The following is a 14,260-nucleotide window of genomic DNA, read 5'->3' as shown; positions in this document are numbered from 1 at the left end:
CTGTATTTACTATTAAATACAGGTGTAATTATTTTTAAATACAGCTGTATTTATTTTTAAATGCAGCTGTATTTAAAAATAATTACACCTGTATTTAATAATAAATACAGCTGTATATATTTTTAAATACAGGTGTAATTATTTTTAAATACAGCTGTATTTATGATTAAATACAGCTGTATTTATCATTAAATACAGCTGTATTTATTTTAAATTACAGCTGTAATAGTTATGAGCCAAACGGCTTTCCATAGATAAGATCAGGCCTGCAGGATGGTATCTAGAAGATGTACACGTGGTGCGTGCTGCTCATAGCCAACTGACCAGTGTTGGTCGTCTGCTGTTCTTGTCCATTGTCAAACATGGGTGTGACAAGGAAAAGTGTCGTCTTCGTCGTCGTCGTCACCTTCGTCGGTCTCCTTACTTACAGCTATCATCTAGAGCTTGGGTGAGTAAAGCTGTGGAGTGAAAGGGAAGAGATATCGGGGGGGGCGGAGGGGGAGAAAAAGAGTGAGAGAGGAGAAAGAGAGAGAGAGAGAGAGCGAGAGAGAGAGAAAGAGAGAGAGAGAGAGAGAGAGAGAGAGAGAGAGAGCGAGAAAGAGAAAGAGAAGGAACTCGAACTGGAACTGGAACTCGAAAATTTTAAAGAGAGAGAGAGAGAGAGAGAGAGAGAGAGAGAGAGAGAGAGAGAGAGAGAGAGAGAGAGAGAGAGAGAGAGAGAGAGAGAGAGAGAGAGAGAACGAACGAACCGGAACAAAGTGAACGATCTTTCTACTCAGGGATGGAGATTTTAGAGAGGGAGAATGAGGGAGGAGAGAAAGAGCGGGGGAGGGGGGATGAGATAGAGAGAGAAAGATAGGAGTAATATTGGAAATGAAACCAAATTAGCAAGGTAAGTTTATGTGCGATGATAAAAAAAAGGTCTAATCAAATGCAAATGTTCTTCTGGGGGAAGAGCATTGGAGAAAAGCGTATCGCAGTCAGTAGAAATTCACTGAAAGTCCCCCGGATGACGGAATATGAACGAGAAAATGGCGGCTCGGGCGTGTGTCCAAGATGGGGTATGTGTGTGTGTGTGTGTCGTGTGTGTGTGTGTGTGTGTTTGTGTGTGAGTGTGTGTGTGTGTGTGTGTGTGTGTATGTTTGCGGTAATACAAAACCAACCGACCGACCTATCTAGTGATACAAATTTGACACACACACACACACACACACACACACACACACACACACACACACACACACACACACACGACCTTGGTCGATACAGATGAAACGAAAGACGATATGGACCTCTCAGACCAACACAAATGGCTGGTCTGTCAACAAGCCACCAAACATCGTTTTTGTCATCATTTTCATGAGTTTTTATTCATAACAAGCTGGGGAATAAATAACGCTGTTCCCCATGTAACAACTTTACTTGTTAACTAATTCGTCACAAAGTACTCACTGCCACCACATGTCAGGGATGACAGAATTGTTTTGCATACCTCTGTGATGCCGTCATCATTGTTTTGCTGACCTCTGTGATGCCGTCATCATTGTTTTGTATACCTCTGTGATGCCGTCATCATTGCTTTGTATAACTCTGTGATGCCGTCATCATTGTTTTGTATACCCCTGTGATGTCGTCATCATTGTTTTGCATACCCCTGTGATGCCGTCATCATTGTTTTGCTGACCTCTGTGATGCCGTCATCATTGCTTTGTATAACTCTGTGATGCCGTCATCATTGTTTTGCTGACCTCTGTGATGCCGTCATCATTGTTTTGCATACCTCTGTGATGCCGTCATCATTGTTTTGTATACCCCTGTGATGTCGTCATCATTGTTTTGCATAACTCTGTGATGCCGTCATCATTGTTTTGTATACCCCTGTGATGCCGTCATCATTGTTTTGTATACCCCTGTGATGCCGTCATCATTGTTTTGCTGACCTCTGTGATGCCGTCATCATTGTTTTGTATACCCCTGTGATGCCGTCATCATTGTTTTGCTGACCTCTGTGATGCCGTCATCATTGTTTTGCATACCTCTGTGATGCCGTCATCATTGTTTTGCTGACCTCTGTGATGCCGTCATCATTGTTTTGTATACCTCTGTGATTACGTCATCATTGTTTTGTTTACCTCTTTTATGCCGTCATCTTTGCTGTATTTACCTATGTTATGTCGTCATCATTGTTTTGTTTACCTCTGTGATGCCGTCATCATTGTTTTGTATACCTCTGTGATGCCGTCATCATTGCTTTGTATAACTCTGTGATGCCGTCATCATTGTTTTGTATACCTCTGTGATTACGTCATCATTGTTTTGTTTACCTCTTTTATGCCGTCATCTTTGCTGTATTTACCTATGTTATGCCGTCATCATTGTTTTGTATACCTCTGTGATGTCGTCATCATTGTTTTGTTTACCTCTGTGATGCCGTCATTATTGTTTTGTATACCTTTGTGATGCCGTCATCATTGGTGAACACACCGTAGAGTGTGAATGGTGTAAAACATCTCAACATGTTTACATTTCAACAGCTTTCCAGCGATCTTTAGTTTTACCGACAAAACATTCTCGAAGCTGGCACAAAGATGGCTGGAAAATTGCCCATGAAAACACTGCTTGAGCCTTCAGTTCACCATTTCAGATCTGGCCAGGATGTTACAAGGGACCAGCCCTTCACTCCACTTGGTCAAATACCAAAGATTAACAGCCTGGGTGGGGGTTCTTTGTGCATGGCTGACAGTCTCCTTATAAAAATTCCAAAAATGCTGACTGGCTCTCACACACAAGACAGTGTTCTAAATGATCGAACCTGTAGCAAAGATCTGTACGTGTACGTGTAGATATTGCGTCACCCGTGACTCATTTTCTTCTCCAATGTTCCAAATGCATGAGTTGTTTTGCTCCCACCAAGACGGCAGATCTTGGCAAACGGGTGATGTAAAAACTAGATTTGATGACGTTGCCCGTACACGTTCCCGTACACGTCCTGAAAAGTGCTGATCTAGATCTTGCTAATGTGTTGCAGGTTTAGTCTAACTACCAGCATGATTGCCACTGCCCCCAGCCCCTTCACAATCCACCAGTGCCACCCGGACCTCCTGGCCACCCTGCTGCACGACCCCCACCCGCTGTTTGAGACCAACGAGGACTACCTGATGCCCTACCTGAGGAAGGAAGGCATCCCGGCACAGAACGGGGCGGGCATGAGACGTGAGAGACTCGACCCCGTGGAGCGGTACCTGTTCCGTCAGCCCCCAACCACCGACACCCGCTGTCTGCCCGAGGAACTCAACTCCACGGTAAGAATCACACAGAACACGTCAGATCATTCAGTGTCCATACAGTTAAACAGTGGATGAAAAAGCGTGGTTCTTCTGTTCTTAAAGGCACAGTCAGCTTCCCGTAAACCATCACAGACACTGTCAGGCTTTTACACACAGTACACACACCCTTTCATTTAAACACTCACCACTTGAGAACATCCTAGGTGCCCTCTGTAAAGAGCGAGCAATTTTCAAAGAATTTATTTTTGTGTGGCCAGCCGGATTGTCTGATCAGACAATCAGACGCCTCGTTTTGGCGCTAGACCTAACTTTTAAAATCTCAATAATAAATTGACAGTTTGTTACGCAAACATTCTTAAATCATAAAAGAATTCTTTTTCATCAAGACAAGATCAGTACAATTCGAAGTTTTGACAGTTTGAAAAAAGAAAAGCCCGGAAACGTGTCACGCAAAACGCGTTTCGCGTAGCAGACGATGGTTCTGCATGCCTAAATTGTGAAGAAAAAAAAAGGAAACTGGATCACACGGGTTCACGATGACTCAGGGGTAAGATAAACCACGCAAAAATAAATTCTTTGAAAATTGCTCGCTCTTTACAGAGGGCACCTATGATGTTCACAAGCGGTGAGTGTTTAAATGAAAGGGTGTTTGTACTGTGTGTAAAAGCCTGACTATGGCATTCCATTTGTCAAATAATTATTTGGATACTTTTTCATGTTTTTTTCACCAGTTTTAGCTAAATAATCATTATTTAGAAGCTCATGTGCTAAATAAGTTACAATGTAAATCAAATCTAAATAATTTTTTGTTAACGTAAACCATTCATTATTTACCTAAACAATTCATTATTTACGTAAATAATTCATTGTTTACGTAAATAATGATTTATTTAGCAACATTGCTGATTGTTTACAAACAATGTAAAATACATCTAAATAATATATTGTTTACGTAAACAATATATTATTTAGACTTATACTACATTGTTTAAAAACAATCAGCAATGTTGCTAAATAAACCATTATTTACGTAAACAATGAATTATTTACGTAAACAATGAATTGTTCAGCCAACACATTTTCCATTATTTTGGGGTTTCTAGGATTCAAACAAATTTACGAACATTTTCTGATAAATAATGTTTGGAGATACCTTGTATTGAATTATAGTATATACACAAAGAAACAAAATGAAGCTTAGAAGTCAATTCTTGATTCCCCTAAATAATGAAAACTGCTTTCCCTAAACCGGTATTGTCAAGAGAGTCAATCGAATACACCCTAAACCGGTATTGTCAAGAGAGCCAATCGAATACACCCTAAACCGGTATTGTCAAGAGAGCCAATCGAATACACCCTAAACCGGTATTGTCAAGAGAGCCAATCGAATACACCCTAAACCGGTATTGTCAAGAGAGCCAATCGAATACACCCTAAACCGGTATTGTCAAGAGAGCCAATCGAACACACCCTAAACCGGTATTGTCAAGAGAGCCAATCGAATACACCATAAACCGGTATTGTCAAGAGAGCCAATCGAATACACCCTAAACCGGTATTGTCAAGAGAGCCAATCGAATACACCCTAAACCGGTATTGTCAAGAGAGCCAATCGAATACACCCTAAACCGGTATTTTTAAGAGAGCCAATCGAATACAGAAATACCCGATACATTGCGGAAGGAAACCGATAGATTCCAGGAAGAAAAAAAGTTTGTTGACGTTCCATACCCAACCCCCACCACCCTTGACGTGTTTTTGATATGACGTACAGTTGTGACGTGTTTTTGATATGATGTACAGTTGTGACGTGTTTTTGATATGACTTTTAGTTGTGACGTGTGTTCTTTCGCTTGGAGGTCCGCATCATCAGCCCACGTGACCGCTACACCGTGGGTGACACTGTGCAGATACGTCTTGACCTTTACACCGGATACGGAACACCACGTCACTCTGGTGGTGATGACGTGAGGATATGGCTGAAAAGTGCCAGCGGAAATTCTTCAGCGGTGGCCAAGGTTACTGATCTTAACAACGGCAGTTACCTTGCAGATGCTGTGTTGAAATGGCCCGGCGTGACCTTGGTGCGGGTGTCCTTGACCCACCCACAGGAGTATCTAAGGGAGCTGTCAAAGTTGTTTCACACCATTCACTCTCTGCAGTGGATTACTGACGTGTTCACCAATGATGACGGCATCACAGAGGTATGCAAAACAATGATGACGGCATCACAGAGGTATGCAAAACGATGATGTCATTCCTGACATACCTGTGGTGGTAGTGTGTGCTTTCTGACCAATACCGTCAACTCATCAACGCAGATCTATAGTGTAGTTCAGACCAAAATCTGTGTTTTTCTTCAGACAGAAACTTGTGCTTATGTTCACACAGTAACCTTTGTCTTTATTCAGACCAAAACCTGTGTGTGTGTTCAGACCAAAACATGTGTGTGTGTTCAGAAAGTAAGCTATGTTTGTGTTCAGGTCGATAGCTATGTCTTTGTTCAGACAGAAACCTGTGTGTGTTCAGACCAAAACCCGTGTGTGTTCAGAAAGTAAGCTATGTTTGTGTTCAGATCAAAAGCTATGTCTTTGTTCAGACAGAAACCTGTGTGTGTTCAGACCAAAACCTGTGTGTGTTCAGAAAGTAAGCTATTATGTCTTTGTGCATACCAAAACATGTGTGTGTGTGTTCAGAAAGTAAGCTGTCTTTGTTCAGATCGAAAGCTATGTCTTTGTTCAGACAGAAACCTGAGTGTGTTCAGACCAAAATCTGTGTGTGTTTGCAGAAGACGTTGTGCTTTCACTTCGCGCCCATCCCTGGCTTTACCAAAATCTGCAATTTGACGTCACGTAATGGCGACCGTACCTGGTTCTGCTCACATCCGGTGTCGGAGGGCCTGAACTGCAGCCACTGGAGAGAGAACAAGCATATGAGTTACCAATCCATCGACAAAACACCCATCGCACGTATGGTCCGACCCTTCCTCTCCAAACTGAAAAAGTAAGTGTCTCAGTAGGGCTCCCCAAAGTAAGTGTGTCAGTAGGGCTCCCCACAGTAAGTGTCTCAGTATGGCTCCCCACAGTGAGTGTCTCAGTAGGGCTCCCCACAGTAAGTGTCTCAGTAGGGCTCCCCAAAGTAAGTGTGTCAGTAGGGCTCCCCACAGTAAGTGTCTCAGTATGGCTCCCCACAGTAGGTGTCTCAGTAGGGCTCCCCACAGTAAGTGTCTCAGTAGGGCTCCCCACAGTAAGTGTCTCAGTAGGGCTCCCCACAGTGTCTCAGTAGGGCTCCCCACAGTAAGTGTCTCAGTAGGGCTCCCCACAGTAAGTGTCTCAGTATGGCTCCCCACAGTAAGTGTCTCAGTAGGGCTCCCCACAGTGAGTGTCTCAGTAGGGCTCCCCACAGTAAGTGTCTCAGTAGGGCTCCCCACAGTAAGTGTCTCAGTAGGGCTCCCCACATTAAGTGTCTCAGTAGGGTTCCCCACAGTAGGTGTCTCAGTAGGGCTCCCCACAGTAAGTGTCTCAGTAGGGCTCCCCACAGTGTCTCAGTAGGGCTCTCCACAGTAAGTGTCTCAGTATGGCTCCCCACAGTAAGTGTCTCAGTAGGGCTCCCCACAGTGAGTGTCTCAGTAGGCCTCCCCACAGTAAGTGTCTCAGTAGGGCTCCCCACAGTAAGTGGCTCAGTAGGGCTCCCCACAGTAAGTGTCTCAGTAGGGCTCCCCACAGTAAGTGTCTCAGTAGGGCTCCCCACAGTAAGTGTCTCAGTACGGCTCCCCACAGTAAGTGTCTCAGTAGGGCTCCCCACAGTGAGTGTCTCAGTAGGGCTCCCCACAGTGAGTGTCTCAGTAGGGCTCCCCACAGTAAGTGTCTCAGTAAGGCTCCCCACAGTAAGTGTCTCAGTAGGGCTCCCCACAGGGAGTGTCTCAGTAGGCCTCCCCACAGTAAGTGTCTCAGTAGGGCTCCCCACAGTAAGTGGCTCAGTAGGGCTCCCCACAGTAAGTGTCTCAGTAGGGCTCCCCACAGTAAGTGTCTCAGTAGGGCTCCCCACAGTAAGTGTCTCAGTAGGGCTCCCCACAGAGAGTGTCTCAGTAGGGCTCCCTACAGTGAGTGTCTCAGTAGGGCTCCCCACAGTAAGTGTCTCAGTAGGGCTCCCCACAGTAAGTGTCTCAGTAGGGCTCCCCACAGTAAGTGGCTCAGTAGGGCTCCCCACAGTAAGTGTCTCAGTAGGGCTCCCCAAAGTAATTGTCTCAGTAGGGCTCCCCACAGTAAGTGTCTCAGTAGGGCTCCCCACAGTAAGTGTCTCAGTAGGGCTCCCCACAGTAAGTGTCTCAGTAGGGCTCCCCACAGTAAGTGTCTCAGTAGGGCTCTCCACAGTAAGTGTCTCAGTAGGGCTCCCCAAAGTAATTGTCTCAGTAGGGCTCCCCACAGTAAGTGTCTCAGTAGGGCTCCCCACAGTAAGTGTCTCAGTATGGCTCTCCAAAGTAATTGTCTTAGTAGGGCTCCCCACAGTGAGTGTCTCAGTAGGGCTCCCCACAGTAAGTGTCTCAGTAGGGCTCCCCACAGTAAGTGTCTCAGTAGGGCTCCCCACAGTTAATGTCTCAGTAGGGCTCCCCACAGTAAGTGTCTCAGTATGGTTCCCCAAAGTAATTGTCTCAGTAGGGCTCCCCACAGTGAGTGTCTCAGTAGGGCTCCCCACAGTAAGTGTCTCAGTAGGGCTCCCCAAAGTAAGTGTCTCAGTAGGGCTCCCCAAAGTAAGTGTCTTAGTAGGGCTCCCCAAAGTACGTGTCTATGTAGGGCTCCCCACAGTAAGTGTCTCAGTAGGGCTCCCCACAGTGAGTGTCTCGGTAGGGCTCCCCAGAGTAAGTGTCTTAGTAGGGCTCCCCACAGTATGTGTCTCAGTAGGGCTCTTCACAGTAAGTGTCTCAGTAAGGCTCCCCACAGTAAGTGTCTCAGTAGGGCTCCCCACAGTAAGTGTCTCAGTAGGGCTCCCCACAGTAAGTGTCTCAGTAGGGCTCCCCACAGTAAGTGTCTCAGTAGGGCTCCCCACAGTGTCTCAGTAGGGCTCCTCACAGTAAGTGTCTCAGTAGGGCTCCCCAAAGTAAGTGTCTCAGTAGGGCTCCCCAAAGTAAGTGTCTCAGTAGGGCTCCCCAAAGTAAGTGTCTCAGTAGGGCTCCCCACAGTAAGTGTCTCAGTAGGGCTCCCCACAGTAAGTGTAATGTTGTTCTGACGACTGTTACAGCTGCTGTAGCAACACCAGCCTGGCTCTCCGACTGGTCCCCAACAACATTAAGATCCATACAACACAGAGTGAGTATTTCTTTAACATTAAAGACGCTTATGTTGTGTATTGTTGCTGTTATTAAGATTATTATATTTAGGCTAAGATTGTAAGGCGCTTAGAACGATTTTAGGATTTGCGCCCTATAAATACCCTTATTATTTATTATTATTAAGATCCGTACAACACAGAGAGAGTCTTTCTTTAACGTTCAGATCCGTAAAACCCAGAGTAAGCGTTTCTATAACAGTAAGATCCGTACAAAACAGAGTGACTGTTTCTTTGAATTAACCGTGTTTGTACAAATTCCTCGAACTTTTCGATGAATGTGTACAGTATGACTAACTTTTATTGTAGTTTTTGTTTGTTCTCATGTCCCAGAATACTATTTCAGGAGACTTTATGTCAACTTCACTGACAACCAACGAATATTTGACTGTGTGTGTGTGCGTGTGTGTGTGCGTGTGTGAGTGTGTGTGTGTGTGTGTGTGTGTGTGTGTGTGTGTGTGTGTGTGCGTGTGTGTGTGCGTGTGTGAGTGTGCTTTCTTATGTGTGTCTGTGTTTGGGTATGTGTGCCGCCTACCTGCCTGCTTGCCTCCCTGCCTGTTTGTGTGTGTGTATGTGTGTGTGTGTGTGTGTGTGTATGGTGTGTGTGGCGTGTGTGTGTGTGTGTATGTGCGAGTGTGTGTGTGTGTGTGTGTGTGTGTGTGCATGCCGTTGCGTACGTACGCGTGCGTTCATACTCGTGCGTTTGCGTGCGTGCGTGCGTGCGTGTGTGTGTTGCAGGCCCCAGCAAGAACCCCCCTGCTCTCCCCCCATGCTGGGCGCGACCCCCCAGAGACACGTGGCAAAGCTCCGCCCACACGGGCTGGCTCAACAAGTGGGCGTGGCAATCCAACACGTGTTCACTGCCAGCCCTCACTCCAGAGCGGGTCCAAAGGTCAGTCCTGTAGTGTCCTCAGTCTGGAAATGGTTTCTGCATCTAACAGCAGTTAGCTAATGATGTTGCAGTTCCACAGATTTCGGTATTAAGGCAGTCAGTATGGCTGCTTCAACATCGATGAAAGTACACCACCATCTTCTTCTTCTTTTCGATCGCCGATCACACTTGGAGTCCAGATCTTGAGATATAATTAGTGGTCCTCTGCAGCGCAGCCACTGGCCCGTACAGCTTGTTGTGCAGGGACTCCGGCAATGGCCAGATTTCCTCCCTCGGCACCTGGTGGCTCCTGCAGTCTCGTAGGATGTGGGCCGTGTCCTGCTCTGCTTCTCCACAAGAACACATGGGGGAGGGCACAACATGCAGCTTCCCCACCATGACCCGTATGCTTATGGGGGATCGGGAAGTACGCGACAACTCCCGAAGTTTTGAGTGACATCGGAAGTACTTGGCTCACTTTCGTATGCATGGGCCGGATCGCGGAAGAAGGGCTTACTTCAGTCGAAGCAAAGCGAGGAAGTAACTGAGGGTAGTTTGCGACTACTTCCAACGTTTTGAGCGACATCGGAAGTACATCCTCACTTTCGCATGCATGGGACGAAAAAAGAGCTTACTTTGGAAGCAAACTAGGAAGTAAGTGAGGGTAATTGTACTACAGCGAGACCCAGTAGTACAAACGCTACTTCCAAAGTTTCTCAGTGCAAAATGGCAGGGCTTTTCTTCGGTTTTTCATATCAAACCGAGCTAACGCAAATGAAAGTCCCAAAAAGAGAAAATCGAAGGAAAAGTCGTATCTCGTGCGTGCATTTCGTGCAAATTTCCCTGAATACAAACCAGCCAGCTTTGACTTTTGTTCGTTCTGGGTCACTGGCCACCACTCTTTCATCCCCGCTTATACGAGGAGGTGTTTCTATGTAAATGGGCGTCGTTGTGTGCATGTGTGAGTCAGTGTGAGTGTGAGAGTGTGCGTGTGTGTGTGTGTGTGAGACTCGGAGAGAGAGAGAGTGTGTGTGTGTGTGTGTGTGTGTGTGTGTGTCTGTCTGTCTGTCTGTCTGTCTGTCTGTCAGTGTGTGTGTTATTGTGCCAGGTGTATGCCGAACACGACCCTGGTCCTGTTGACCAAGCTGACATATTGTGTGTGTGTTATCGTTGTGCCAGGTGTATGCGGAACACGACCTTGATCCTGTTGGGAGACTCCAACCAACGCCTGTGGTTCGACATCATCACTTACCGCTTCGCGCACTGCGAAATGTATAAGAGCTCCGGGCCATGGCACGCGCCGCGTCTCTGTCAGGTGAGTGCTCATTGTCATCACGTGACCCTATGATTGCACACCGAGGACCCTCCCTCCACAATCTCAGGCACCTCAGTTAGCACGGCACTTATAAGCCCCCTTACAAGGCAAAATTTGACGGATTTGCCCCGAAAAATTATCGTCAGCTGCGTTTGATACAGTCGTTGAAGAACTGAAGCAATTGAAATGGAAAATGAAGGTGTTGGTCCTAATGCCGCTGACGCAAGAACGTTGCATGCGAGGCGTGCAGGTCAAATATCGCAAGGAGAAGTGCATAATCTTGACAATATCACAAGGACAACAGCACAATCTTGACAATATCGCAAGAAGAACAGCATAATCTTGACACTATCGCAAGAAGAACAGCATAATCTTGACAATATCGCAAGAAGAACAGCATAATCTTGACACTATCGCAAGAAGAACAGCATAATCTTGACAATATCGCAAGAAGAACAGCATAATCTTGACACTATCGCAAGAAGAACAGCATAATCTTGACACTATCGCAAGAACAGCATAATCTTGACAATATCGCAAGAAGAACAGCATAATCTTGACACTATCGCCAGAAGAACAGCATTATCTTGACACTATCGCAAGAACAGCATAATCTTGACAATATCGCAAGAACAGCATAATCTTGACAATATCGCAAGAAGAACAGCACAATCTTGACAATATCACAAGGAGAACAGCATAATCTTGACACGATCACAAGAAGAACAGCACAATCTTGACACGATCACAAGAAGAACAGCACAATCTTGACACGATCACAAGAAGAACAGCATAATCTTGACACGATCACAAGAAGAACAGCACAATCTTGACACGATCACAAGAAGAACAGCATAATCTTGACACTATCTTACTTCTGCACAAACTACACATTTCGGCTAAACATATGTGCTATTGCAGGATACTGTCGGGTGTGGTACATTGAACATGCATACCCTGCACATTTGGCAGAATGACTGATGTCTTTTAAGTGCCACGGTGGTGGAACATGCATACCCTGCACATTTGGCAGAATGACTGATGTCTTTTAAGTGCCACGGTGGTGGAACATGCATACCCTGCACATTTGGCAGAATGACTGATGTCTTTTAAGTGCCACGATGGTGGAACCTGCATATTTGGCAGAATGACTGATGTCTTTTAAGTGCCACGATGGTGGAACCTGCATACCCTGCACAGCAGACATCCAGACTGACTTTTAGTTGTTGGTGGTTTTTTGTTTTTGTTGTTGTTGTTTTGGTTTGTACGTGTCTAAGTGGAGGATGATTTTATCCACGCAAACCCCATGCCAGAACACGCAAACCCCGGCCATGCCAGAACACGCAAACCCCTTGCCAGAACACGCAAACCCCATGCCAGAACACGCAAACCCCATGCCAGAACACGCAAACCCCATGCCAGAACACGCAAACCCCATGCCAGAACACGCAAACCCCATGCCAGAACACGCAAACCCCATGCCAGAACACGCAAACCCCATGCCAGAACACGCAAACCCCATGCCAGAACGAAGAGGATGAGCCACACTGTTTACACAGGAAGGACTCTGTGTTCAACCAAGCGATGTTTAATGCTGGTCTTTTTCATGACTGTTTCCAGAACTACTATCTCAACTCCACGATAACTTTCCTGTCCCTTAAACCGAGCGATCATGTTAAATGCTGGCTTATGTTCCATGTGTGTTTACAGAACTACTATCTCAACTCCACGATAAAGTTCCTGTCCCTTAAACCGAGCGATGTTTAATGCTGACTTTTGTTCCATGTGTGTTCACAAAACTACTATCTCAACTCCACGATAAAGTTCCTGTCCCTTAAACCGAGCGATGTTTAATGCTGACTTTTGTTCCATGTGTGTTCACAGAACTACTATCTCAACTCCACGATAAAGTTCCTGTCCCTTAAACCGAGCGATGTTTAATGCTGGCTTATGTTCCATGTGTGTTTACAGAACTACTATCTCAACTCCACGATAAAGTTCCTGTCCCTTAAACCGAGCGATGTTTAATGCTGGCTTATGTTCCATGTGTGTTTACAGAACTACTATCTCAACTCCACGATAATGTCCCTGTCCCTTAAACTGAGCGATGTTTAATGCTGTGTTTTTTCACGACTGTTTTCAGAACTACGATCTCACAACTCCACGCTAATGTTCTGTCCCTTAAACCGAGCGATGTTGAATGCTGTGTTTTTCCATGACTGTTTAATGTTCCTGTCCCGTAAACTGAGCGATGTTGAATGCTGTGTTTTTCCACGACTGTTTTCAGAACTTCAATCTCAACTCCACGCTAATGTTCCTCTCCCACGCCCTGCCGTTCAATGTTGGCAGACACGCGGACCTGGTCACTATCCCCCTCCCCCGGGCACTGGATAACGTCCTCCACTACGCCACCCCGGGGGGCAAGGCCGTTATCGTCGTGCACTTCTACCGACACTTCACCGCCTTTTCTGTAGCCCTGTACCGCCAGCGGGTGCGCGAAGCACGCCAAACTCTGCAAGACTTCGTGCAGCTGCACCCCAATGTCAAGGTCATCATCCGGGGTCCTCACGCCGTATACCAATCCCACATGGGCACAACAATGGTCGGTGACGCAAGCGTGTCGTCCTACAGGGACGTGTGGAAGAAGGAGTTTGTGGGGTTGGAGGACAAAGTGTGGTTCCTGGACCTGTGGGACCTGAGTGTGGCCGCCGAGAACATGTTTGCTCATCCCGTGTCTGTGGTTGACACGGAAATGGTCAAGTTGCTGTTTGGTTACATGTGTGAGGGAGAGGCGTAACTGTGTGTGTCTGAATGTTGCCTTGGGAATGGTCAAGTTGCTGTTTGGTTACATGTGTGAGGGAGAGCCGTAACTGTGTGTGTCTGAATGTTGCCATGGAAATGGTCAAGTTGCTGTTTGTTAACATGTGTGAGGGAGAGGTGTAACTGTGTGTGTCTGAATCTTGCCATGGAAATGGTCAAGTTGCTGTTTGTTAACATGTGTGAGGGAGAGCCGTAACTGTGTGTGTCTGAATGTTGCCATGGAAATGGTCAAGTTGCTGTTTGGTTACATGTGTGAGGGAGAGGCGTAACTGTGTGTGTCTGAATGTTGCCATGGAAATGGTCAAGTTGCTGTTTGGTTACATGTGTGAGGGAGAGGCGTAACTGTGTGTGTCTGAATGTTGCCATGGAAATGGTCAAGTTGCTGTGTTAACATGTGTGAGGGAGAGGCGTAACTGTGTGTGTCTGAATGTTGCCATGGAAATGGTCAAGTTGCTGTTTGGTTACATGTGTGAGGGAGAGCCGTAACTGTGTGTGTTTAAAAACGTGGGTAAGATGTGTGTGTGTGTCTGAATTCGGCCAAGGGCAAAATGTGAGAGTCCAGTGTTGTCAGGAAGCTAGAAAGCGAGGAGAATGTTTTGTGATACATGTGAGAAAGAGACATCAATGTGTGTTTCAATGCTG

At 46.1% G+C, this 14,260-nt stretch overlaps 1 protein-coding gene across 1 annotated transcript in view; it reads left to right on the top strand.

Moving 5' to 3' along the window:
* LOC138948440 (NXPE family member 1-like) overlaps window positions 1-14,260 on the top strand; it is a 44,668-nt gene extending 30,408 nt beyond the window's left edge. The window contains exons 2-9 of the mRNA XM_070319977.1: window positions 260-448; window positions 3,029-3,302; window positions 5,147-5,491; window positions 6,076-6,290; window positions 8,526-8,593; window positions 9,351-9,504; window positions 10,663-10,798; window positions 13,086-14,260. Coding sequence (XP_070176078.1) covers window positions 363-448; window positions 3,029-3,302; window positions 5,147-5,491; window positions 6,076-6,290; window positions 8,526-8,593; window positions 9,351-9,504; window positions 10,663-10,798; window positions 13,086-13,595 — 1,788 coding nt within the window. The 5' untranslated portion in view covers window positions 260-362 and the 3' untranslated portion in view covers window positions 13,596-14,260. The remainder of the gene's footprint in view (window positions 1-259; window positions 449-3,028; window positions 3,303-5,146; window positions 5,492-6,075; window positions 6,291-8,525; window positions 8,594-9,350; window positions 9,505-10,662; window positions 10,799-13,085) is intronic.

Source organism: Littorina saxatilis, linkage group LG15 (assembly GCF_037325665.1).
Source record: "Littorina saxatilis isolate snail1 linkage group LG15, US_GU_Lsax_2.0, whole genome shotgun sequence".
NCBI lineage: Eukaryota > Metazoa > Mollusca > Gastropoda > Littorinimorpha > Littorinidae > Littorina > Littorina saxatilis.
This window is presented reverse-complemented; position numbering and strand designations above follow the sequence as displayed.